The sequence below is a fragment of the Daphnia magna genome, linkage group LG3 (genome assembly GCF_020631705.1).
Source record: "Daphnia magna isolate NIES linkage group LG3, ASM2063170v1.1, whole genome shotgun sequence".
In the NCBI taxonomy this organism is placed as follows: domain Eukaryota; kingdom Metazoa; phylum Arthropoda; class Branchiopoda; order Diplostraca; family Daphniidae; genus Daphnia; species Daphnia magna.
The window spans coordinates 2,371,928-2,399,173 of NC_059184.1; the positions used below are offsets into that span (position 1 = coordinate 2,371,928).

Genomic DNA, 27,246 nt, shown 5'->3' on the forward strand with positions numbered 1-27,246 from the left:
CAAAGCGAAACGAATGTACTCACGAGATGGGACGTTCAAACTTCGTTCAACTGAACTCTACCGGTCGTCACTTTCCCCATACCGCAGCATACTTCCCCTTTGAGTATGAGCTAACATGGAAAGGTTAGTTGGGGTAGCACACGTGCCCACATCACCTTTTACAAACGCCAATCGGCCAGCCCAAAACATGCTTGTTTTTTTTCTTTCCTTTTTTAAACCTTTATGAACAAAACTTTGTTGTTCTCTTAGACAGAAAACAAAAAACAAAACACTAATAAAAAAAAATTCTGCTTTCAATCACGAATGTCATAACGGAGCATTTTAGTTTTGCGTACCTTGCAGGTAGGTGAAGAAGCCAGTAGGAAGAATAGAATCGCCAACTTTTTAAGACGGACTGAATCATTCAGCAGCGCTTCATTTATTATTTCTGTTGGCATTAAGCCGCTGTCAAATCGATGAAACGTAGGAGTGAGAAGGGCAACAACCTATTTGAGCAAACAAACGTTGACTTTAAACAATTCAAATAGATGAATCAAAAGAAAAAAAAAAAACTAAATGAAAATTCAATTTTCGGAAAAATGCTGTGTAACATTTTCAAGTTCTCCTATTGCGTCTGTCATCGATTCCAGCCACAATGGCAGGTCAACAACAACGGAAAAGTCGAACTGTCGCGTTAACTGTCACAACTTCACGATCGGAACAAAGGAGATGACGTGTTGTGAAACTTGGAAACGTACCTGAATCCAGTTTGCAATAGTTTGGCGTCATCTCTTTGTGTGTACCATCACAACGCGAAAAAGGGGAGGGCGGCTGCGAGGCGGTTGCTCTTTCCAGGGACGGAAGTTGAACTGCGGTTTCATCAGCCGCCGAATCCTTGCAATTTCTGTATTTACACTTTCGTACAACGAATACGTCCATGTATACATACATGCATGTACAATGTAGTGTTACATAATATGAGAGGAAGTAGACAACAACAACAAAAAAACTTGGATAAAAAATAAGCTCATTTTGGCTGCTGGATACTACAAAATACGAGGGCGGAAAAGTAGGAAAGATGGTGAGGAAAAAAAAAATAAATAAATAAAAAAAATAAAAAAAAGGGGGGGGGGGACTTGAGGAAAGTTTCTGAGCCATCATTGGTACAAGAAGAGTCTTTAGAAGATTAGGACGATCCGGATTTGTCTTCACGCCAGACGCAGCCAAGCTCTTCTGCCGCATCGCGGATGCTATTGAAAACGTCGTCACGGTTCATGATGGCGCCGAAAGTGTAGGCCTTTGTACGTTGTCAGTGGGTGTGTATGCATTGAAGTTTCAGCGCACGAAGGGATAAAGATTGTTGCGTGAATACGCCAACCACGCATAGAAATAAGTATCGATCAAACCCATCCATTGCCCGAGAAGATATGAGAAATAAAATGAAATTCTAAAGGTTATTGCTGGCACAGAGAACAATGAGAGGCCTATATACCCGATCCAGTCCTTGGACGAAGACTTCGATAATCATCCCGCCACCAGGTATCCAGCTGTATTGGTTTCCCTTTTCCAAACGGATGATCCTATCCAACGGAATAACCACGTTCTTTCCCGGCTGCGTTTTCGACCGTTCAAAACAAAGATAACTTGAGGGAGAAAAAAGGTGGGAAAAACATGAAGAGTTTCATTCCTTTGACTTTGTTTCGATCGATGATTCCCAGCCACTTCATCGTGTACGTGTACATAGTTTAATGAATACCTGGCGGTGAGAAAGAGACGGCCGGACCTGAAGGACGACGTCAGCGATTTGTCACGATTCACTAATGTCGCTCGCAACCCATTCTGCCATCCTATTTTCACGTGCAGTTGTTGGTGATGTCCCCGTGATGATGACGCACACGTGCGAGACAACACCGACACGAAAGGGTAAGACAAAAGAAAAAAATGTATTTTATAGTCGCCTGCTACGAAGAGCGAAGTCGAAAAACACAAAGAAAAGTTTTTTTGGCAAGAGCTAGTCAGGTAATACGCCAACTTGTAATAAGCTCATTAGTATATGCAGTGATATACTGCATTCTGACACTACAGTCTAGTACATCCAAGTGTACCTGACAGTGGATGTTCGCTGGGCGGAAGGTTGAAAGATTCCCAGAAAGTTCTCGTTTCAACATTGGCTCCTGAAGCAGCCGCGTTGCGCAAACCCTTCAGTCACATTTGAATATGTTTTTAATTAGAATAATTTTTTTTAAATCTTAAATTTAAGAAGGAGACATTTCTTTTGTCACGTTATGCTTTCAAAAAGTAGGGAAAAGAGTTTGAAAAAGGCAACGAAGCTCGTTACCTGTTCGACTTTGTGACGGACTTCCAAGTCTGCGTCGGTGGGCAACGTTTGCCAGATGAGCGAAGACGTGTCGTATTTAGCACGCAAACGAGGAAACTTGAGAAAGATATAGTCGACCACCATCATTTTAAAGAGCAAGTAGAAGCCAAGGAAGGTGGAGAGATGAGCGGCAGGCACCAGCAAAGTTGCTGGTAGGGCCAGCCAGAGTATCAGGTATAGACGGCGTGAAGCTTCGTGTCTCCACATGAGTAAACTGCAATAATAGGTGCGATAAAAGTGAAGCCGCGAAATTACATATCCGTACATCAATTTGGTAGTGGCTTCCCATCGCATTTTGCCAAGCGAAACAAAAGGAGAAGAATAACTTTTCCTTTTTTTTGGTTTGTTGTCACCCGTTCAACAAAAGATGTTTCATTGATTTCACGACATAAGAAGATCGATCTTTTTGTCGGGGCGTGGTACGTGAATTGATTCGAAAAATGAATCCCCCATTCATTTCTTTTTTCTTTCTGTGTCTCACCTTCCATTTCCGCAATTTTTTTCTCGTTCCAAAGCAGCGAAAAATTGGATTGCCGGATAATCGTCAGAAAAATCAACCATCAGACGTCAAGGCATTTGATGGTAAAAAAAAAAGGGAAAAAAAGGAAACGCAAACGATGTGTTAAAAAAAAATAATAACGAAATAGAAAAGCGTGTAAGGAAGAGTTCACACACGATCCATGAAACTCGAGATGCAGCCCGCCCACCATTATCGATTGTGTTACCCCATCGTTGGGGAGTTTCAGATGGTAGAATCAGTGACTGCATGGCGGTGCTTGATTACCAACAGGCCAACCTTAATATTCCCCTCAACAGCTAACAAAAAACGTTTTATTTTTTGGTCACCTTAAAATTGACCTTAATTCAAACGGCTTTAAAGCTGATGGACAAGATCACAGGACTTGTGATGCCCTCCTTTCTTTCTCCGCTTGCCGATGGCAACCCAAGGGGTTTCTGGCCTGGTCAGGATTTTCAGATCAGATTTCTCATACGCAAGGGATTCGCAACAAGATCAAACATAAAAGCGGAAACGAAATCAAGTTAGAGAGTTAAAGCGGCACTGACTTTTTGATTTTTTCCGCAGCGTCGCAGACGTTGCCAAGCTGATTTTGTACTTTCCTGGCAACTTGAAGCACGACCGAAAGACTTTCTATGACGCTGCTCGATGATTTGTTGCCTTCACCGGACGTCTCATCCGCATCGCCATGGTCACCTCCAATTGCCCAGCCAAAATGGCGAAGCCAGCCTCTATTGAGTTAAACAGAGAAGCACAACAAGTTTAACGGCCATTTTTAAATATTAGGTTTGTATGCACTCACCGGGATGTCAGATAATTCATGGTCAACTTCCATAGACTGGCTGCAACAACCAGAACGAGAAACATTCCGTGCCATATGGCGTAAGACGTCACCTTAGAAATTATTTAAAAAAAAGAAAGAATACGATTAAAGGTGGATGGATGATTTCACAGGGTATAAATGGCTATCCATTAAAATAAAACAATCAATTCCAGCCTGTCGCGAAGTGAAAGAAAATGAAAGTAACGGAACACACGACTCCTACCAAAAGAAACAAGATGGAAGCTGTCGGAGATTGCCATTGACGGATCGACTGAATAGAATCGCAAGATGATGAAATGGCGCTGGTAATTCGTCCGAATCGCATTATGTTTTTCTTCAACCTTTGCTTCGTCATTTTAAAAAAAGGAAAAAAAAAGAAAGAGGAAATTGGAAGAAATTTAACATTCCATTAAACCTTACATTCGAGGCATTATTTACTAGATTTTTCTTACCTCTTCACGGAAAGGCTGTCGCCAAGATCATCACCGTTACTTTCTTTGGTAGAGCCCGAATGTCCCTGATCAGTTTCGTCCTCGATCGATTGCAGATCTTCCATCAACTCACGTGCCCACGCGGCAATGCGGTGATGGGGTAGCCGGGATGAAGTGTCTCCACTGCCGGCAACATCCTTGCTAGTCGGCAACTCGTCATTTCCTACTGCAAACATCATCGAAAAAAAAAAAAAAAAGAACAAAATCGATCCAATCAATACCTTAGCTTTCTTTTTTCCCCTCTCTTTTTCATATCGTTGGTCTGTCTTAATGCTAAGAATGAGAGCACGAGTAGCTCACTACATCATCCCACACGAAAGCTCACGCCTGTGTTATTACCATAGTTAATTGATAGCTGAGGTACTTTTTTTATTTTTAAACCCCCTCCCCCCCACCCCATCCTTGCTTATTATCCGCTGGGTAGTGGTGGTGCTGGTAACAGCCTACATAGTACGGACATGAATCATGATCCATCCAACTCTTGATTCCAGCTTTTCTCAAACAAAGCTCGCACCCAAGGCCTCACTCCACACACGGCGTTCTGTATAATTAATTTTTGTTTTTCTTTGATCCCGAACAACAAAGAGAACCTGATATATACTGACTAGATCGTCTACTGTACCTAAGTCAGAACGTTTTACTAGACGACGTGCCTGTTGGAAATCATATTTAAAAGAAGAAAGAAAACAAAAAATGGCAGCGATGATGGAGGCGTAATAACAGCCGCAACGGCTGGCATAATTCGAGAAAATCCCTAAGCTTCGACTCAATAGAGATTAAATAAATAGCATTTTAAAGCAAGGAAACCGTCAGGGCCGGGGGCGGGAAAAGAACCGAATGAAACGTTCACGCGGAAAACGAGAAAAAAAGCAATAGGTAAACGGAAATGTAACCTTAGTACATGAGAGCACAGAGTAGATTGCTTTTTTTCTTTTGCTAAATAAAGAAAGGCTCACTTGTCAGAGTGGACTCGTCGTCTTTGTCCAACATTGGGGGGATGCTGGCGCTCCTGACGGAACGATCCAATGATATGCTGCGCTCGGATCGTCTCTTATCGCGACGAGCGAACCGGTTCCTGCATCACGAACCAAATTCAATTTTAGCATTAAAACATTAAGAATGTACTGGATGACGTAACAATAATAACAAAGACAACAACAAAAAGGGGGAGCCAGCGACAAAGTCTGGAACATTAACAAATGTGTCGGACCTTCGAGGAGTTTGTGTTGGACTGGAATTCATTGGCTGCACAGTGTCAGAGTTGGCTGAATGTATTGCACGACGTCGCATACTGTGCGCCACTGGTCGTCGAGGAGCCCCATCGTCTGTCAAACTTCCTTCCTTGTCCGTGTCTCGATCACTTCCAGTCAGATCGACCGAAGTGTCTCTTACCAGTTTACGAGCTGCTGCCTTTCCTTGTGATGTTGGACTTGCGTTAGCTGAAAACATTTAAAAAAATCATATTTACATTGAAATGAAAAGTCCTTTATCGTTTTAATTACACGCATCGCTGAACACACGACAAGGATAGCCATTAATCTACACGAGAAACCCTTTTATCTTTCATTTGATTAAACCAACTACCTTGGCTCAGTTTGATCTGTTGCTGAGAATTTGTTTGCTCGTTGGTGTTGTGTTCCGACGAATCCGAATGGCTGCTGATCGTTCCGGCAAGGTCCGTTTCCGTGACCGCAGATGGTAGCTTTCCTACGCAATATCGAGACACGTGTATAAATACACTGTTGATTTGCCAAACCCACTTCGAGGAAGCCCCGTCCGTGAAATTTATATTGGAAATCAATAACAAACACAGGCCGGCCGCATCCGTTTCGTCTGATAAACCATTCTGGTTCATACGGAAACAGAAGATTGCAAGCTATGACGCAAACATGGTACGGCGCACAGCTGTACTGTACATCCTACAGTGATAGATGAGGTCCAAACAGGATATCTATTTACCCTTAGCCATGACCAGCGATAGAAGATGGTCCTCGAAGTTTGTGCCGCCCGAATTGGCAGCGTCATCCTGTTTTGCCGTGTGAACGCCGCGAGTTGTTGACACGTTCGGAAGTGCGTGAGTAGAGAAATAGATAGAGACGTACATAAAGGTTGATCTATTAGTATTCAGAGCATCATCAATCAAAGAGATAAAAGTAATAAAAGAAAAGAGAGAGAAGCCACACTTGGGTATCTCGTCGTAAAAGGAATAGAGAGACTTGGCTGCTGATAAACAAATAATAATAAAAAGACCAGAAATAGGAAGAATAGGAAACACCTCTTGGGGGTAGGATCGTTTGGTCAGTGAACTTGATTCCTCAGGACCCAAAAAAGTGGCAAGCTGTTGAAAGAAAGACGATGATCTTGACGGACTGCCTTGATCCGAGTCGCAAACGCTACCCTGTGTCTGACGCAATCGCGATCGAATACCCTTTAACGACATCGGATATCACCAATAATTTCGCAAAAAGCGAATAATAATCCAGTGCACGCAATTGGCGAAATGAGAACGTCAAAATTTCTCAAACGATATCAAATCACATCACCGAGTAGCTGCACTCGCAATCATTTGTTACTTGTAACACAAGTACAGCAATTTTCAGAACAAACTGAAACGATTGGACGTCCAGGAAAGAAGAAAAAAAAATAAAATTAAAGAATCTGACCCACTTTCCGTTTGGGTGTCGAACCAAAATGTCTCTCAGCGACGTTGTGATGTCGGCGCTCATAGCGTTTGGATAAGACTGGCTCGATTGGGGACCGGGTTGTACTCGTCCAGCAACGTTTCAGACGGGCCGAGAGGCTCGTTTTCATCGGTTAACGGCTGGCTGCCAAGAAGAAAAAAAAAAATAATCTATTCGTGGAACACACGGTGGTGCCCTTTTTTTCCAAATTTAATTTTGTTCTAATTTTCTAATTGGGATTTCTTCTTCTCCTCTCTCTCTTGTATCGCCTTTTTCATTTAGCTTTTGCTTTCCTTCCAGTTTTCTTTCAACCGCATCAGCGCGCCGTGTGTTACGGAGATGCAGAACGAAAGCAAAGAGACAGGCCCGCGTCGGTGGCAATGTCACGACGCCTTCCCGGTGGTTATAAATAATACTAGTCGAATGAGAAACGACGACACCCAACTGCCGCCCATCGACCCCGATCGCCAAGAGAACGAAGAGCAACGTAACTCTGTCTGGGCCGTCGTTGATGAGGTGTGTATTTTGGAGCGGGAAAACTTTGTCGGTAAGGTAGACAGAACAGCAAAGTCCGTCCCTTTTTGGCCGATCTTCGTCGACGGACAACAACAAGATTTTCAACCCGTCGTCGTCTTAGCGTCAACAACACAACACGTGTGACAACGACCCATTATTACGACTGTCCTTTCTAACACTAACGAGCGAAACATAAAGAAAAGAAAAGAAAAAAAGAAAAACTCTAGTGTCACTATATTTTCCCGACAGCGTGTTTAGTCGGCCTAGCAACAGACGCAGTTGGTAACGTGTAGCAAATATAAGGAAGCAGATCGCTAAGTGCCCATGAAAGTATTGCCTCTCGTAAAAAAACAAAAAAAAACAAGAGTCTACGAACGGTAGAACAACAACCTACCTTGTTCTTTTTTTCTTTTCTGTTATTTACTATGTCCTTATTATCTGGCCGCCATTATTACAAACGTACGCTATGTCCATCATCCATCTATGCACTCGACTTTTTGTTTTGTTTGATTCAAAGTGCAGGCCATAAGACAAGCAAAAGGCGGGCAAGTCTATACGGAACAGACGAAATCAATCAGACTATGTTTTTCAGTGAGCTTCTCTTTGACGTTGCCGCATACGAAATACAACTTGTTGGAAATGCCCCGAATAAAGAAAGTAATCTTTCCGCGGTATAAGTAAATAGTTTGATCACATTTCGACTGGTAATATCGGTGAGTTCTTTGATCGCAATAGAGTCGGTGGAAAGAGAGAGAAAATGGACGCTCTTTGATCCTTCGGTGCGGACCACTGCACACAACATTTCATTTCCATGATGATGGAAAATCATGGCAGCCATGTGATGCGGTTCTTTATTCGCCATCAACTTTCGCAACGGTCGAAATGGAAAGAAATTATCGTTTGTTGGTCTTGTACAATTTTTGTCTTTCAATTGAAAGCAATGAAAATCGTGTCAAAATCAACAGCAAGTTCTTGCCAAGTATCTGGAACGAGCGTTATGCGGTTAATGGAACATGGCCTTGAACAACGTACTGTTTTCGACGGGACTATCAAATTGCCCATTTCAAGTGAATCTAGGGGGCATTTTCGTCATTAAGGATTTTTGCGTGTCGAAGAACAACGTGATATTTTTCACTACCGCTAGATGGTGTGTACGAACGGGAATCACGAAAATTCAACAAATTTTGCGGTCGATAGTGTTTGCTCAGCGATCTTCATTGCAAGCTCACTAGATGGCGCGGACGTTGACTTTTGGAAGCGATTGGATCGAACATACATAACAAACACATATGCCTAGACGTAAAGAGTAAACATGCGTCGGTAACAACGGTAATGGGGAAAAAAAGAAAAAGAAAAGGAGAAAAAAAAACTAAAACCAACAAGGCGCTTCTTTCTTTTTATCCTCCATCCAATACCGCCAGGATTTATGGTGTGACGTGATTGCTTTGCCTCCATTACGAGCAGCGCACTTGTGAACCACACAATTTACGATGTGAATCCCTTTGGCTTGCGACTTGCCTACCGACACCTACTCCAAACCCTATCATTCCCTTCCTCTACACAACGCTGCCACGCTACGTTTTGTTGACTCTCCGGTTCTCCGTCATTGAGCGAAATTTTGTCATAGCGTACACATTGTCCGCTTTTTTTTTTTTATTATTGTCCAACCGCTTCCATCTGCTCATTCACAATGTCACACATCGTCGTCTCCTTTTTTTTTTTTTTTGTTTAAAAGAAAAAAATGAATAAATAAAAAATAAATAAACGAAAATGAATAAATAAATACAAGAAAAACGCTTCTCGAACGGAGAAAAGTAAAACCAGAAACGTCCGTGTTTTCTTTCTGTGTGTTTAAATATACATCCGGAAACTTGAGGCTTTCATCGTCCATCCAAAGAATCAACGTTTTCAATCTTCTCATTCAAAGCTTCTTCTCTTTTTTGGGAGGGCCAAGTCGATTAATGTTCATCTGACGAACGAACGTTTGCGGGAAAAAACACACACACACAAAAAAAGGGGAGAGAGAGAATCTCTTTCAAATGAAAAATGTTAGCCCGAGAAGCTAAAGAGTTGACGACGCTATCTTATAATGGGTAGAAAAAGGACCAGAAAAAACAAAAACAAAAATGGGGAAAAACAAATTGAAAACTAGCGCGGCCGTGCAAGAATGCACCCCGATGGATGAGAGGATTTGAAAGGCCAACTGTTGACGTCTCTCTCTTCGTTTGTGGGTCCCTCTTAATATGCTGGGTGCGCACTCTCTCCCGACTCTTGCGAGATGAGACCGTAGATGAAGACAGTAAAGTATTGTGAAGAAGTCGTTGTTTAATAATAGACGGAAAATAGGAGAGAAAGAGACAGAAGAAAAAGGGAGATGAACATCCTGTTTTCTGTTTAAATAACGGCCTAAAGTGGCTAGTGCTTTGGCATTCGTTGATGATCTCATTTTTCCTCCGTGTTTTTCTTCGGTCCCTTCACACTTTTTTTTTTAAGAATGCCAAATAAAAAATTCAAGGAAATGATGGGGTGGATAGAGTACAAAATATTCAATTTAAGGTTCAACTTGGGTGCTCGCGCAACGTACATCTTCCCTCTTTGTTTGGGTTCCCAGAGACGGAAACTATTTAAAACCGTGGCTAACGTCATTGTTTGCTTGTTTGTTTGTTTTTTCCCTATATACGTATGCGTGAACGCGTCTCTTACAAGTGTCGGCCTTGTTTATACGGGAATTTCATCCCATAGACTCAAAGGATGAGAGGTCACAGAAGACGAATTGTCCGCTGCTTCCTATTAAATGCTCTGCTCTTTTCCTCGACAAGAGTTCATCAGAGTACAAATAAGTGAAGCCTCACTTGCACCGTATACATTTGTCGCTTCCTTTTGAATAAATAGAAATAATAACAGCAAAAAAAAAAAAAAAACCTTCGTTCACTCTCGTTTGCCTATGATAGTCTCCGCCCTTTTCGTTTTGTTCTTCCTCTGATCCGTCTGGAATGCGAATAGCATTTGAATCGATGAATACGATTATGTTGATAGGCAAGAGGGGAGAAAAGAAAAGGCCAGACTATAGAACTGGATGTCTACCGCACATCAGAGGGGAGTCTCTTGTTGTTGTGTGTTTTGTTACGAAGCCAGAGGAAGAAAAAAAAAAGGAAAAAGAAAGGAATACATATCTGCTTGAAAGACGTGCAACAAACAGCAACAACAAAACGATTCGTGATATATCAACTCGTTTTTCTAGCCCCTCGTATTTACACACGATACTTACATTGTAGACGGAACGCCTCCTGGATCACAAGACACCTGGGGATGTACATCTTTGCTTCCAAGTAATCGAATCCATTTTCTGAAACAAACAGGAAACAAAACGATATTAGTATGGAATAACATGATTTCAATCCGAATTTTCAAGTAACACTTCACAATTTTCAAACATTTTTCAAAGAAAAATAAGGATTTTCATTTTAACGCCGATATAGCAAAGAGGTTTAAGGATTTAAGAAAATAATTTGGGATGAGAAAGATAACCGACAGATTACGAGTTTCTCAAGAGAGAAGACAGTTGAGATAGACGGGGGGTCGAAAACCTTTTTCAAAAAACTGATAATTAGCCGCTATGGATATCTATCGGTGCCTTTTAAAAAAAAGGGGGGAAAAAAACTTAATATGAGCGACCCATACAGCGGTGTAGGGATTCATAATCTTTCTTTTTATTACGTTTGCATGGACGATATCATAACGACGGGGTTAAGCTTTTGAAGGACATTGTGCGCGAGTTTCCCGGTTTTTTTCCTTCCCCTTTCGAACTCAACATTCCAAAGGATATTAGAATCAAGAATTTCCTAGTTTGTGGAGGAAAAAAAAAAGAAAGAGGTCAATTGCGCCGACGACATTTCCCTTATAAGCTCACGGTTCATTCTATCACGTAGTCACTAGAGTTTTATTGTGTTAACAGGGCGGAGCTTGCTTTCAGTAGGTCTTAATAAGGCGAAAACGACCTTGCCGTGTAAATTGGCTTTTTCTCTATACACAAGATTCCACGACAGCCGTATTATCATACTTAAGTGACGCACACCAAAATCCGTCAAAAATACTTTTCTTGTCCTATCCAGCAGTTGTTTTTCTTTCAATGAACGAGGGAAAAAGGGAGTCATCTAATAACGGTCCCCCCCCCCCAAAAAAAATGCGTTCAAACATGAATGAAGAGGGATAGGGGATTAGAGATAAAGCTGACATGTGACGAAGCAAGTCGGCAAGGATCAAGTTGCCCGTCTTCATCAACCCAGACGATTGGTTTCCGTCGTCGTTCGATGGATAGGCACCGAAGGCAAAATGACGTCGTCGACGTTGCTTTCTCCCCTATATAGCCCTGTCTGCATGGCACAAGCGTTTCCTGAACTATAAGCGCGCGGAGGGACTTTAGTCAAGTAGTTTGGATGCTACGGATGGGAGTGGTGGTAGAGAGAGAGAGAGAGAGTTGATCCTCGCCCTTTTCAAGTTTTGTTAGCAGGCCGTGTGACTCAATGTCGAGACGGATGACGCACTGACTCCACCCACGCTGCCAACAGTTCTCCCTTTCGTCTTATAATCCGCTATCCAGCCAAAACAGTCAACATGTTTGTGCCTTCTTCGTTAACGTTCCATAGCTTCTTCTTCTTCTCGTCTGCCCACCACCACAATCCTCCCTCTTTTGTTGTTGTTGTTGTTCTGTGTCTTTCTCAATGTTAGAGGCCTACACATTTTCTGCTAGTTACTGGCTTTGGCTAGCTGCTGTTTTGCTTGCTGTCTAGCCTCCCCCCCCCCTCGATTTCCTATCTGCTATCCTCATCATTTTGTGTCGTCTCTTTCTCCCCCCTTCAAAAACAGAGGACTGCAGATAAAGGCGATAGTGAATAGATTTTTTTTTTTTTCAAAAAAAAACCATTAAGAGCACACGCATACACACCCATCCATACATTCCTTTTCACCTTCTTTTTTTTCTGCTTTCTATGTGTCCTGCCTTTCTTTACAAGACAAAAATATCAACACCAATTTTAAAAAATAATAACAAGGATGGGATGCGGGCGCACTGAGCGGTCGAAAACAGACGCCATCACGTGCTGCCATCTCTGGGCAGTGGCTTTCGCGCTCGTCGGAATTTCCGCGGGGCCGTCAACAAAAACAACAACAACAAACAACAACCGAAAATGCAATAAAAAAAACAACAAAAGAATAGGCAAGAAAACGGACAGAGACGTAAATAGAAGTACAAGGAGAAGAGAGAGAGAAAACCGTTGGCCGTGTAAAGTGAATGAACTTGGGTAAGGTTTCGTTGCATGAATATCGCCCAGTCACGAGCCGAGGACATGGCAAAGAGACGGACCTCCAAAATAAAAAAAATTAAAAAAAAAAAGCGGGATTTTACCATGACGTGTTTCGAGGCCGTTCCGTTGCTACTTTTTGTTTTTATTTCTTCCTCTTCTGTCCTTCCCTCTTTTTCGTTCATCCGTGTTTTTCTTTTTCCTGTTTGCTAAATCCTCTTCCCCACTTTTTATTCCTTGCGTCTCGTCATCACAAGAGACTCATTTACTTAGTGATGTTTTTTAACTACCATCTTTTTTGTTTTGTTTTGTTTTGTTTTGTTTTGTTTTGTCTTTTCTATTTATTTGCCCCCCTTTTTATCTCAAAAGTTTTGTTGTTGTTGTTTTTTTTTTTTATATTTTTGTCCATGTGCGTCTGGAGCGTCGCAACGGCGAAAAGAAAAAAGAGGAAGAAACGCATTTTTTTTTTATAGACAGTCAACGACCATTACGTCTAGGTCCGTGCAAAAAAACCCAGACATAACAAAAATAAAGGGGAGGGCAACGTACAATGTCGTCGATTTCACACGATTTCATTACGTCTACCTGTCCGTGTCTCATTCCTTATTATTTTTTCGTTTTGTTTATTTTTGCGGTTGGTCGTCGATGCATCGGAAGTGCCCAGGTAAACCGAAAATTCACGATGTTCACGAATTTAAAAAAAAAACAATTCTATGATAATTTCTCCAAGAAAAAAGAAAAAAAGATGAAAACAAAAAACACACTGGCGGGGGTTCGATGACGCAAGTGTTTACATCCGAGATTGGATAAAAGACGATGAAAATGCGTCATGATGATTTTCCAAAAGAACAAAAATAGAAAACAAAAGAGGCGAGTGAAATTTGGAAAGGAGACGGAGGAGGCAGAGGCCGCGGCACTGCGATGTTGCAGCGGAATGCGATTTGCTGCTCGAACGACGCCCGTTTCTCACGGTCGTCCCGCGGCGTTTCGTTATTACCCAACGTCGTCGTCGTCGCTGTTGTGGCCGACGTCGTCGTCCCCACCACCCACCTCAAGTAATCCTCCTTTTTATGCCCTTCAGGCTACTCAATTTTTCGACTGCAGACGGTTCGGTAAAGCGCAACGGTGGGCTAAAATAGAAGAGAAAGAACGAAGCTAACATTCGTTTTCTGTTCTTTTTCTTTTGAAAAACAAATTCATTTCATTTCTTAACTGCCCCTTTTCTTTTTTTGTCCGCTTGTTGTATTTTTTGATTATTCCACACATTTTGTCTTGTTTTCGTTTTTCTTTCTTTTTTTTTTTTTACGATCAGCCGTTGCTCGATACGCAAATAGGCTGTGGCCGGAGCAGAGAGGGCAGGCCACCGCCGCCTATAAAAAAAAAAATTATTTGAAAAAAAAAGAAAAACGCAGGAGAGTCCAGTCTGGGCTTTCTACCAATCAGCATCGAGCAATGTAAACACACGTATAGTACGATAGAGCAGACAGAATATATAGGATTCCTCTTTTCCATACGTCTACCCGTAAAGAAAAATATGTTGTGTATTTATTTATACACACACTTAAATGCGTGTGTGAATAGCGGGCCATCACCGTGTAACGGCCTTCGATTTACGGCGAGGCTGCAGCTATTTTTAACTGTTTTTTCCCCTAGACCCACCACCACCACCACACAAAGCACCTGCACGCACTAAACTCAGACAGATCGAACAGACGCAGACATAAGACTTTTTTTTTTTTTTTTAGGTTGGAAGGTGGGATTTTATGTTAGAAAAACAAAAAAAGACCCACATCTCCTGATTCGATCATTCTCGCCTTTTTGGCCTTTTTCGGTATCGATCTCTCCCTTTTTTCTATTTTTTTTTTTTTTTAGATTCCCAAATTTCTTTAAATGATCTTATGCATCGTAATATTTTTAAAAACATAACACATTCAACGCTAGACGCGTTCAACTTGGATGGAAAGGGGCAGACGGGGGGTGAAGATGAAAATGCGCCCTCTGCTATCGTCTCTTGCCGCTCATCAATCAAATATTTCTAATCAACAATGATGATGATTGCCTATCCACCACCATCATTCTATCTACATTCTCTTCTTCTTTCCTTTCTTTTCTCTCTCTCTCTCTCTCTTTCTCCTTCCACTCTTTTCACGTTTCATTTATTTTCTTATTCGTTCTTTTTTTTTGGCGTCTCCCTTCCTCCACAGTTGGCTCAACACCGCGCCCGTTAGAAGTACCATTTAAAACGCCGTTATTGAAGAGATGACGGTCGTATACAAAAGCAACAAACTTTTTGTTTTTTACGGCGGGAGCCGCAGACGGCATTTTTCTTTTTTTTTAGCAGATGAATGTGAAAGGATGTAAACGATGATTCGCAAAAATAGTGACGTCATCACAAGCTTCGTCTCCCCCTTGTTTGTGGTAGCAAAAATGGCAGAGGCGATGGCTGCCAGACATAAAGACACACACACCCACGGACGACCTCAAAATGAAGTTTTGAGAAAAAAAAACAAAAACAAAGAGATGTCAAAAAAAAAGGGAGAAATAAAGAGACGTGATGGTTTAACAAAACGGCAAAACGCCAATCAACACGTGAGAAAAATGTATACACCCGCGGCAGTATTTGAAAACCCCAAATATACAAACGACAATGACAACGTCTAAAATCGGTATTTATCCGTTTGTTTAAACTGGCTAAACTCGGAAATCCCAGCATTTGAAAGTTAAGGTGCGGACCCAAAGACGCTTCCGTGTAGTGACCCTCTGCCAACACCCACAATGTCTAGGACGGTCCGTTTACCTTGTAAATCATCTTATGAGCCTCTCGTGCACATTTTTCGAAGAAAAATAAAAGGACATCAAATAGTCGTTGGGCTACATTAAATTTTTCACTTTCTCTCGATCGCCCTCAATTTTCGGCTTTCACAGTGTACACACGTACGTTTGATATGCATGTTAATTAGATTCTACCCATCAACAAAACCACGTATCAGCGATACACGATCGGATATGCAAAACAAAACAAAACAGAAAAGCAAAAATAAGAGGACCACATAGTTCCCCATAAAACAAATGGGAGTTCGTCCGAGTGGAACGAAAATGCGCCCATAGCCAAACGGGAGATGAGTGAATTCAATATTTGATGTTATACTATACTATTACGACCAACATGCCTTTTGTTTTGAAAGCGGTATTATTTGTGTTGCTTCGTTTCGCTCGATTGTTTTGCTTTTTTTCGGTACGTAGTAACCTGGAATTTGGCCTACTTATTTTTTTTTCTTTCTTGTTTTTACTAATATGGAAGCTTGCTACTACCAGGCCTTGCTGCGCACCTTCAGTGTGATTGAGCGATACATGGCGGCAGCTACCGCCATCTCGGGAAAGATAAATTCCTACCCAACTCTTTAGGCTTTGTTTCTTAGTTATTTGGTTATCTGTAAAGTTTGTGTTTTCCATCGGACATTCCTCAATCAGCTCAGAGTCTACTGACCAGACCTCAATAAAACTAACAAAAGAGAACAAAAGAGGCGATGGAATAAAAAATAAAGAGGGGGCGACGAACCCTCATCGCAGTCGAGCGCGCATTTTCGATAATGCAAGCAAAATAAAATACAGGATGAATTTACAAGGTGAGAGATAAGCGATCAGCATTGTTCCTCTTTGTCAAGCTGCTCTTGGCTGGAACACGAGGGGGGGAAAAAAATGAATAAATAAATGGTAGGGGAGGGCGCTAAAACTCGAAAAAAATAATTTAAAAATGAAAAAAGATAAACAAACAAAAGGAAATGGGGTGAGATCTGTAATGAATGAATTTTACAAAAGAGAACGATGTCCGATAAGACTTCAATTCTCTCTTTTTAAAAATTAAATCCACTGAAAACAATGTGTGTGTGTACTATTCATTCATGCGTCCATAAGAGGAGGGATATAATCCAAACGCCAACAAGGAAGCCTGCTGCCAGCATCAACACGCTGTGCGTAAAACGCAATTTTCCTTACTGGGTTATTTCTAACTACGACACAGAAATAACAAGGACAGATTCTTCCACGTAGGCCGTGCCCGAATACAATTTTGGCAGCCCCAGAAAGTCAAAAGACTTTGTTGTCTGGTCAAAATCAAAATATGCAAAAGAATCTCTGTTTGGTTTGGAGGAGAACAAAAAGAAAAGAAAGAAACAAAAAATCTTTTCAGAGGAGCAGTTTTTCATAGCCCATAAATAAAAGAAAATTAGAAAGAAAAAATGTTTAAAAAGAAAAAAAAAAATATTGTGAAACAAGAAAAGGTTGAATGTATAAATATAGCAACCGATACATTTTAATGGTGCATGAAGAGAAAGGGGTCGTTGTTAGCCATCACTACGTTACACGTGTGGTCTCCTTTCAGGCTAGTTTTACTATTCCGCATGGAATATCGTTTAGTTTTCCTTTTCAATCTCTTTTCTTTCCATTTGGCGGTGGCACAAACAAAATAGTATACCGAACTTTTGCGTTTGCCAACAGAGATTGGTGTCAATGTCGGAAGGCAGACGGATGCAGAGAAACCAAAAATACAACCTTGGGTCCCCCCACCTGGCTTTATTAGTGAATCGGGGACTTTTGATTCAAAAATTCACATCGTCACAGACAGGCGGAAAGGAAGGCAACCATGAAAACGCGTCCGCTAAACGCAGTTGCAAATCTTTCTTGTTCTTTTCTCAAAAGCGAATGAACAGAGAAAAATGTTAAAGAAACTCATTTAAAAAAACAAAAAAGGATTTCTAGCAGATTGTAGCGTAATACTAGAATGGCGGCGTGCTACTCTCCGGATATGGAACATCATCAACAAGTGGTGCCGCTCACATGCGTGTTAGATTGCTCGATCCTACTTTGTTCGCAAAACAAAACAAAACAAAAAAAAAAAAACAGCCTTGGCCGCCTTTTTCTTTTTTTTCTTCGTTCCTGATGTCTATCCCATTTTTGGCAACCGACGACGGAGAAACATGGCCAAAGGAAGAAAGAAGGCGAAAACACAAACAAACGTCCTACTACAAAACTTGGCGTGATAAAAAACATCTTGTATCGGTTTGTCTTTCTCTTTTGTCTTCTTGTTGTTTTCATCATCAGCAGCAACACTTCCATCAAGACAATGCGTATTTCTTCATTGGCTTTTCTTGCTATCAGGCCCCCCTCCAACGGATGCAAGTGCGCAGTTGCAACAATAACAAACCGAAGAGAAACCAATGGTGAAATCCAGATCCACTGGTTCTTTCATTTTGTTTTTGTTTTTTTAAATCTCCCTAATGTGAATCGCTCTCTCTTTCTCGTCATTGTCTACGAGTTTCTATCTTAAAAAAAACAAACAAAAACATAACGGTATAAATATCAACAACAACAACAGCAAACAACCAGGTAAACTCGTAAATGGAGCGCGCGACTGCAACAGTCAGCTTTGTTACATACAAAAACGCCTATGAGGACGTTTCACGCGAGGACTTTGAGCAGACCAGACAAGTAGATGAAGCGATAAAGACAACGAAGAAGAAAAAAGAGGCGAAAATTGAATAAAAACAAGAGAGAAAAAAACTTGTTAACTGCGCAGAATTCAAGGATTGGCCACGTGAGCGCACAAGTTTGATTAGGTTGCGGTCGAGTGCCAATCGATAAGTTCCTGTTGCGAAGGGTATTGCGTCACAGACTGGATAACACAGTCAACATTTCAAGCGTAAGCGTGACCTTAATGCAAAAAGTATCCAAGATTGATAGTTCAACTTGAATGGGCCGTCTGCGATTGCGATAAAAGAAACCTACACGCACGCGCAACAATTTTGCGGGCAAAAGAACGAGCCTGATGGAATACAAACACCCTACGTCGAAGAGATGCCCTTTTCGAGGAAACTAGATCGCTGACAAAGATACGAAATTTTGGTAAATGTAACACCTGGTCGCCCGGTTCACTTGCTGTGGCCATTTCTTGTTTACATGTTCAACGCTACATCTGCTCGCCCGTCTCAGCTGCTCGTACAGTTCTAATCTTTGACCATACCTATTCACGCAATTAAAAAGTACAGCGATGATATCTTAGAGCCCATCGCAAGTCAACAATTTCCTTTTTTTCCATTTTTTAGGCTAAGCGTTCGTTTACTAGTCGTATAATCGATTCAAAATCAAATGAAAAAAAAAAAAATCCCTCTTTCGTGATTATGAAAAACGCCATGAAGAGAAAGAGATGCCCAGACTGGCCCCCCTCGAGCGGACTCCGATCCATCATCCAAGTCAATCCTCGTGGAATTGTTGTCTAACGTCTCGTCTAACATTGCGCAGAGTTGTATGGATATTTTGTTTTTGTTCTCTCTCGTGTTCTATTGCTTTGTTCAGTTATAGACGTGTATATTCTTTGCTTGCTTTTATTTGTAAAACAGTGCGCGCATGGTAGATGGATTGAAACGGACCAATGAAGCGTAGTCGCTCTCGAGAGCCTGGATTGACGGGTTGAATAAGTATGAAGTTCAACTACAACCTCATCTACAATTTGTCCATTATTATATATACGAGAATATTTTAAAAAGAGAGAGAGAAATAGACTGCAGTCTGGCCAATTCATATTCCATTTTTTGATTGACATTGACATGGCCCCCCTCTTTTTGAAATCAGATCCAGCGTCTACAAATTTACCTCCCATCTCTTTCCTGCCCAGACTGTTTCTACTTCTCCTTTCTTTTGTGTTTATCACATTAATAGGAGTTTACTGGTCTCTCTCTATCGCTTTCCATGTATTTTATTCCCCCCTTCCCTTGTTTTTTGTCTAGCCTTTTTTTTTTTTCAAGTGGAGATGATCAATCGTTTTTTTGCTGCTCCGACATCGTTGCATCAGCTGCCTCCATTAACAGGAGGCGATGATGGCGAACGAAATTGGATAACAAATAATACACATTAGATACAAACAGGGGCTATACATCAAACACTAGAGAAAAACGGCTGCTGATTTATTTCCTACCCTCATATTACATTGTCGACTTACGCCAGTGAAATGTGGTTTGGGTTCCCTCCGCCAATCCGCCATGCGTGATGGTGTAACTCCACACACACACACATTGTGTGTGTACGTGTGGAGTGCTACTCTGTAAAAGGCAACGGCCTTGTTGAAGTCGTACTAGACATGCTCGAGTGAAATAAACCCTTTCGAACTATTCCATTACGGAATTAAAGATGTAGGAGACGACAGTGGACAAACAAGAAACTGTTCAAACAATTCGTGAGCGATGCATGTCAAACAATATGCAAGACGGCCATCACATTCATCTCTACGTATTTTATTTATTTTTTTTTATTTTGATTCAATCGCTGTCAGGCATAGCATTCGTGTCTGGAAATCATTGACGTAAACGCGTTCTTTTCCAAAATATAGTCAAATGTTTCGCCACGCTTGGAACAAAACGAGAGTGGGGGAGCAGAAACAAAACTTTCGGGCGGAAAAAGGAAACGACTGTTTAGACCTTTTTGTTTTTTGTTACCATGCGCGGGAATTCCCCTTTCGATATTGAAACAACAGGGAAAATGTTTTGTTTCGTTATTTTTTCAAGTTTCAACCCCTACCCTCTCCCACCACATCCTAAAAACAGAAAATTTGGAGATCAATGATAAACACATTATAAGGGCATTGTTGCTAAACGGGGACTCCCCGAACACAAGGCAAATGGTGTGTGCCGAAACTTAAATGTATACGGCAAATGGCATCGGCATTCGAAAAATGTTTCGACGAATTTGTGATACGACTATAAAAATAATTTTTACAATGGCGACCAAGATAAAAAAAAAAAAGGTGGCCATCGTTCAGGAAAAAAAACAATCACGAACTTGACGCATGTTTACAACGTCAGGGTCTGATACGGCATTGTAAAAGAGAGAACAAAAAAATTTCAACGACAAAATGTGAAATGAAAACTTGGATGGCTTACGATTTCGGTGATGGCAGAATAGCACCCACAGAAGCAGCGAATTGTTCCGGAAATCGACATTGTTGTCCGGTATTTCGAACGTGAGCTACGGACCGATTCACTCGCCTTGTCACACGGAATCTTTCGTGATTGATCAACTTCTTCTTCGGCCTGAACAGTTCAGTTTGCCGGTCCACTGACGAGCGTGAGAAACGAAAAAAAAGAAAGAAATGGCGCACAAGTTGAGACCACGTGGTTGATCTATGGCGAGAAGTTGAGAAAAGTCGCACGACAAACTGTTTTTCCTCAATTGAATCAAAACAAAATGATGACTCATTGGAAAATAAACAATTAAACACAGTTTCATCTTCGTCATTTGGGAACAAAACTGAAGGTTTTGCCTGACGAAAATTGTCTCGTCTTTTGTTCGGTACATCTTGTGACTCGAAGGACACACGAGACAATTGCAAGCAGACGACGGTGAGAACGGCCTAGCAAATGGGCGCGCAAAAGGACATTATCGTTACCGTGGAAACATTCATTTTGGGATCTTGTCAGCGTTGCAATTTGATCTTGTCCATTTCGAAATGGTTTTTTTCTTTTTTAATTTATCGATTTTTTGAGGGGACACAGCTAGGAGGGTCTGGCAACGCTTTTTCAGCCTGGTTGGCAGCCGAAAATCAATAAATTAGCTCGACACCCATCTGTGTAAGTTGTCGTTGAAAAACCTGGTGGTGAAAAAAACCGTAAAAAATGGGAAGCTAAAAATAATAATAATGATAATAATGTGAAGGTTGGTGCTTTCCTCATTGTGGCTAAAGTAAAGAAAAAAAAAGGGAAAATCCCATGAAACTAAATGGATTTGGAAAATAAAAGCCATGGGTAATTGCTCGACATCACGCCAACAAAATCTTGATAGTCAATATACACGAACATTATTAATAAAACACAAATATTTGTATGGGAATAAAACAAAAAATGAAATTAAACCAACCATTGCAAATAAGCAGTAGCCGACTGTTTTCTTCTTGAAAAATAAAAAGAATAAAAACTCTTATCGATAAAATCGATAAACGTGGATATCGTTGTTTCGGTACTACTTGACTTGTTTGGGGGAAATATCACAAGAGGAGGTCGTACGTTACTTACATTGTCTGACTTAACGTCATGCTGGTCATTTCTTTTTATTTATAGTACAAGTGTAGTGGAATTTCTTACAACAAGAAACCATGTCTGTTCTATAAATAGTCTCGGCTACTATCGAAGTGGACATAAAAACGATGGACATCAGCTGATTTAACAAGTAGGTATATAAGACAGGAAAAAGGGAGTCTTCATCCAACCGACATGTTTATAGACTTGTTGAAAGATAGATAGAAATCGTTGGTTTAAAAAATAAACGATTTCTTCTATACGTTTCTCTCTTGGTACTACGTTGAAATTGGAGATACGAAAAATTGCATACAACAAATGCAGTCCCAAAAGCCACATCAACTTTTACTTTATTCCATCATCATCAGCGTGTTGATGTGGAAGAAAAGAGAGTGATAGAGTGTGTTGCGATGGGCGGTTCACCCCACCCAGCTATATACGCAACACACACAATATTGTTGTAGATATCAAAAGAAAAAGAAACTTTTGTAATAAAGCAAACGAGGCGAGAAATTTTAACGAAGAATGATGAATATACAAACAAGATAAAATTACATAAAACGCGATAAAAATCGAGTCGTCCCGCCTGTTGATTCATTAAAATCAGGCAATTTGCATCGAAATTCTGTATAGGCTATGATGAGAAAACGGGGGAATGTATATATCTACGAGCACGCTCGTGAGTACTGAAACCTCTGGTTCGGCTTTCACGTTAACTTTAACAGGGTGGAGCACCCAGCAACAAAGAGTGGCACAGTTTCGTATTTTACGGGAAAGTTTTGAGCGCAGACGCTCGCCTTCCTCCAAGATGACATCAATAAAATAGCAGTTTGCATTCAATGCAACGACTGTTATAGCCCTATCACCAAGGACACATCGGAGTAGTTGCGTGTCCCGGTAAATGTCTGCGGACGGTGATTGCATTAGAATGAGACGGGCGAACGGGACGCCATGTCCCTTCTCTTTCGCCCTTTATAGAACCCCACCCTATAGGACCAGCGTCCACCAACGCCACCGCTGCACAATTCGAACACTGCGCATATTACAAACATACGCTAGTGAATGCGATATGTACTGCTGACAACGTATTTGAAATATTTCGCTTCTATTGTTACATGCACTGCCATTGACAAAATTAAATCGCATAATAAAAATTTTAGTATGACTTTATGCAACATCCTCCAACGATTCTTTTCAGGCCTACCTGTGCGCATTGTGAATTTGGCCCTTGCAAAATGTAGAGCCTAATACGTATCGTATGTGATGCAGCATAAAAGAATAGGTGTAAGCTGCACACACGTTGATTGCATTATATTTAACTTCCCTTCATCCGCATCGTTGAAAAAGTCAATATCTACATTAGCCAGCAGTGAATATAGAAAACACCAGGGAAAAGAAGATTGTCGGCAAGTTTTTTTTTGTTTTTGAGCTCGGCTAGAAGAACAGTTGAAAGAGGGGGGGAATATACACACACACAAAAATCATCACACAAATCTGTCCGTGTTGGAGCAGCGGGATCATTGGCCAGCTGAGCCGATCCTCTACAGCGCGCATTGCCGACATCATTAGGCTCTTCTTTATCTTATTCTTCTCTGTGCGAGCAACGACAGTGTGATCCAGTGGGGGGGAAGAAGATGTAGAGGGGCCACATTATTTTGGCTTTTCGTGTTTGCTGTGTTTATAAGTTCGAAAAGAAACGCATAACCCCCGTCAAGAAAAAAGAAAAAAAAAACGCGCACCCTATACCCCATTTTCAAATGAGACTAGAGCAAGTCAACGAAGAGAGAGAGAGGCTAATGTAGTTTATGTCTTTCTCATCTTCTTTCCCGCCTTATGCTCACTTTACCAAGAAGAACATCTGATCCAACGTTGTTCAAAACAAAAAATTAACCATCCAAAATGCTTTGGGTAGCCGGCCAGGTTGTGCTCCGTAGCAACAGTTTTCTGTGTATACGTCGGCCTTCACTCTACATAACATTTCCTTATGTCTAAGTATCCCCGCCTTTTGGCCCCCATATTAAACCTCGGCTGGGTTTTTCGGTGAGCGCTTGTGTAAACTGATTTCTATGCGAGTAGAAGGTCGTAAAGAATCGCGGCCCACACTAATGAGTTGGTCGAGTGAACTAAGAGAAGAGTTGAGAGACTCTATATGTACACGTAGGAGAGAAGGTGAGGCGTGTTTGGAGCGGCCAAACTCAAAACGTTGTTATAATAGCTTCCTGGCTAGGGGTTCCCTTTTGCCTGGTCAGAGTCGTTAATGAGGCCAATTAATTTTCGGACGAATGGGAGCCCAGCTGACGACAACCGAGAGATCAACAGATCGATAATGTCTGTGTGTTTAAGATGCTATTAACCGCAGCAAAGATTGGGTCGCTCTCACGTTGTAGAGACAGCAACGCGCCAAACTTTCGTCTTAGCTTTTCAAGTCCAAAGAGAAAAGAAAAAGGGTGAAATAGAGGGATCAAGTGCCACCGTAGAAAATGGAGGGGGGGGGGGAACTAAACGTTGAATTGAATCATTAATATGAATATTGCTCTACACAAGTCGTGGCTTTTTGTTGGATGGTTTCAGAGCGAAGGCATCAGCCCAGATTGTATATGGGGAACTAAAAAAGTATGGATGTCGTGATCGAAGCAGACGAAAGCGCGCAGCAATTATGGGAGTCAGGATAGACGTGCCGAGCGCGTTCAACTGTGCTGCTGATTGAATTTGCGATTCGTGCGTCACAGACAGAAACATCAGAGACGGGATCATCATCAAAGGCCAGGCTATACACGGCCTATCTTCTATTACTCCTCTGCCTTCCCATCTGTCCCGTTTTTTTTCTCCTTCTTCTTCTTTTTCCCTTTTTTTTTTTTTACTGCTCAGTTTCGTTTGACATTTCGTTCGTTTTATTTTTCTTCATTCGATTCGCGGCCACTGAAAATGAACCGGAATCGTTGTGAATGATATCCCAGATATTTCTTTTAGATCCGTCTTTTCAAAGCTCTCGTTCCCAATTTGCTTTTTATCGCCACGGAAGGGGGGGAGGATGGGCCATTCAGTGCGTAAGTCTTTCCTTCCCTTCGTTCTTTTCATTCACAGTTCAAATGTTTCTCCCCCTTTTTCCGTGTTGACTTTTTTAAACGACGTTAAATGCTAAAGAATCTAAATGTGCATAAGTAAAATGCCGCTTCTTGTGCTGAATAGTCGAGCATCAAAAATATCAGCTGTACCGACCGCGGGACTGTTTTTTAGATGACTCTCGTGTCCACCGGGAATCGTATTGCGCATGGCTGTCTTGTTTATGCGCTAACCTAACCTATGCGTGATTGTTTAAATATTCATTCGCTTCACTTGCCTTTTTTTTTTCTATATGTACTGCCTTTAAACAAATACGTTTTACAATAAATGAACCCAGTTAATTCGATTTGCCGTGAAAAATAAAAATGGGAAAGTCGGGCGAACGACAAGATCTTTCCAATGCCGAGCCCTGCTGTAAAGAAACAAGTTTTGAGGGATAAAAAAAAATGTATATATATAGAAAAGGGTGGGAAAGAACATAATGCGGCGAAAGCAAATACCTGAAACCTGGAAGCTTTTTTTCTCTTTATAGGGAAAGGAAAAGAAGCAAAAGTAGAAGCAGCAGGAGACCGACTTCCAGCACTCCTGATGTGCTAGACACCGCCCGCCTGAGCGGAACCATGTCCGTGCGTGTTTCTAAATCCATTAAAGATACGAGACAGATAACATCGTTGATGTTGCAACGAAGGACAAAAATAGAGTCAGAGGGACACAGGTCATTATGGATATCAATTTCGTGAGGAAAGAAAGAAACAAAAAACGAACCAAAAATAGAATAAAAAACAAGGATAAAAGAAACAGATAAATCAAAGGGAAATAGAAAGAGAATTGCCCTCCCTTTTCTGTTTTGTTTTCTGTGTCGACGAAGACAAATGTCTTTGTTAGCTTTAAGTTTTGATTCTAGGGTCTCTCTCTCTCTCGCGGTCCCTTTTTTCTTCTTCTTCGTGTGTCATTTGTTTGATTGACAGTTCCTCAAGAGAAATGAAGCCATTAGGTTATCAAAATTTAGAAAAGATTCTCTCTCCCTTTCGAAATTAATGAGAGAACTGCGCGACGAACGACCGTTAAAAGTGGACTACTGTCGCCATATTGTTGTCATTCGTATCATCCCATATAGTCTGATTTGCCCAGACGAGACGGATCGTTTCCTTTATTTAATTTATTATATATATTTTTTGTTTTTGCTTCTTTTATTTCGAACGCTACACAAAAGAAACTTACTCGTATCTAAGATATGTTTGGACAGCTGTCTGTTACGCGCGTAAGTGCACATCTTTTCAAAATTCTGTTCAATGACAAATAGCAGCTCCTTTTCTTCTATTTAATCGATTAAGAACAAGAACACGTTTGTTTTGTTGTTGGTCGCATTATTTGTTTCAGTCCACTGAACGTCCAGTCTGAGCAATTTCGTTCGTCTAGTGCAGTCAGATTCTTTGCATTTCTTTCTAAGAAGATGTTGGTCGTCTCTTAAAAATATGCGTCGGCCCAAGATTACTATCCTTATTTTGGTACCGACTGCATAGTTGACATTCTCCGACGAGTTCCTTCCATAAGACAGGGAAAGAAAAACAAAATTCGATCGAACCTATAACGATCGATGAGACGCACGTCCGATCGGAATAACCAGGGCACCGTCCTCGAGTCCCCTTTGAAGGCGCACTATTTAAAAATAAAAAAAAAAAAATAAGTCAAGGATTGAAGCGTACGTGTCTAATTACACAAAAGTCTGGAGGGTACTCGAATTTAAAGTTTGAAACAATAAAAAAATAATTTTTTTACAGCCGAGTAAATGATAAGAGCTGACGATCGCTTAATAGCTTTTGTGTACGTAATATCGACAATCCCAACGCTATCGTTGTTTTCCCTTTGGTTCCTCACCGACGCAATGTTCGGAAGAGCAGCGAAGAACATGCCGAAAAGAAATATTGAAAGAGCAGACACGTTTCTCGGAAAAAACTGGTAAAGCTCTTTGTACGGCTCACTTTTTCTTTTCCGCTTCTCGTCAGACTTGTGGTAAACAAATTAGTCGTGCTATTCTGCTGTAGACGGAACTGCTGTATAGTCCTAGCCAGCAGTTTCTTGGAGGGGCAAAAAGGATGTCATGTTATTTTTTTTTTTTTTTATATATTTTGGCTCATCTCTTTTTCGTTTTTCAAAGAGAAAAGGAAGGAAGGTTCGCAGTCATCCATTTGTTTTTGACTTTTTTCTTTTGCGCTCTTCTGTTAGCGACGCGCGTGTGCTTCATTTCCGATTGTCCGCCCGTCTCCTCCCCTTCTTTCGCTTCATGCCCAGCAGACACACGCAGAATAGAAGTCAGACACGGAAAATCGACAAGCGCTAACCCACCCCCAGGGCCAGCAACATAGAAGAGTCATATCGATCGAAGCGGGACCCACCCTTTCATCTTTGCTCCTCTCCGTTAGCTTTGATGAAAAAA

The 27,246-nt window shown here is 41.2% G+C and overlaps 1 protein-coding gene and 3 long non-coding RNA genes across 5 annotated transcripts in view; 2 read left to right on the top strand and 2 right to left on the bottom strand.

Moving 5' to 3' along the window:
• Nucleotides 1-871: 871 nt before the first annotated feature.
• Nucleotides 872-6,822, bottom strand: LOC116918913 (GRAM domain-containing protein 4). The gene is made up of 14 exons (XM_032924713.2): nt 6,463-6,822; nt 6,147-6,213; nt 5,772-5,894; nt 5,398-5,626; nt 5,144-5,262; nt 4,149-4,353; nt 3,920-4,037; nt 3,676-3,767; nt 3,422-3,604; nt 2,318-2,570; nt 2,085-2,178; nt 1,736-1,826; nt 1,472-1,622; nt 872-1,276 (listed from the first exon to the last, which is right to left on the bottom strand). The coding sequence occupies exons 1-14, from the start codon at nt 6,625-6,627 to the stop codon at nt 1,166-1,168; spliced, it is 2,001 nt and encodes a 666-aa protein (XP_032780604.2). The 5' UTR covers nt 6,628-6,822; the 3' UTR covers nt 872-1,165.
• Nucleotides 6,823-6,828: 6 nt separating this feature from the next.
• Nucleotides 6,829-8,051, top strand: LOC116918923. Of its 2 annotated transcripts, none has more exons than XR_006644450.1 (2): nt 6,829-7,056; nt 7,169-8,051. It is a non-coding gene; the product is annotated as an uncharacterized LOC116918923 (long non-coding RNA). The 2 variants fall into 2 exon arrangements; XR_006644449.1 differs by having other exon boundaries at nt 6,925-7,056; nt 7,151-8,051.
• Nucleotides 8,052-16,539: 8,488 nt separating this feature from the next.
• LOC123470726 lies at nt 16,540-19,825 on the top strand. The gene is made up of 3 exons (XR_006644451.1): nt 16,540-18,722; nt 18,786-18,985; nt 19,080-19,825. It is a non-coding gene; the product is annotated as an uncharacterized LOC123470726 (long non-coding RNA).
• A 6,127-nt stretch (nt 19,826-25,952) lies between these two features.
• LOC116918917 overlaps nt 25,953-27,246 on the bottom strand; it is a 46,906-nt gene continuing 45,612 nt past the window's right edge. The window contains exon 6 of the long non-coding RNA XR_006644445.1: nt 25,953-26,468. This is a non-coding gene — a long non-coding RNA (uncharacterized LOC116918917). The remainder of the gene's footprint in view (nt 26,469-27,246) is intronic.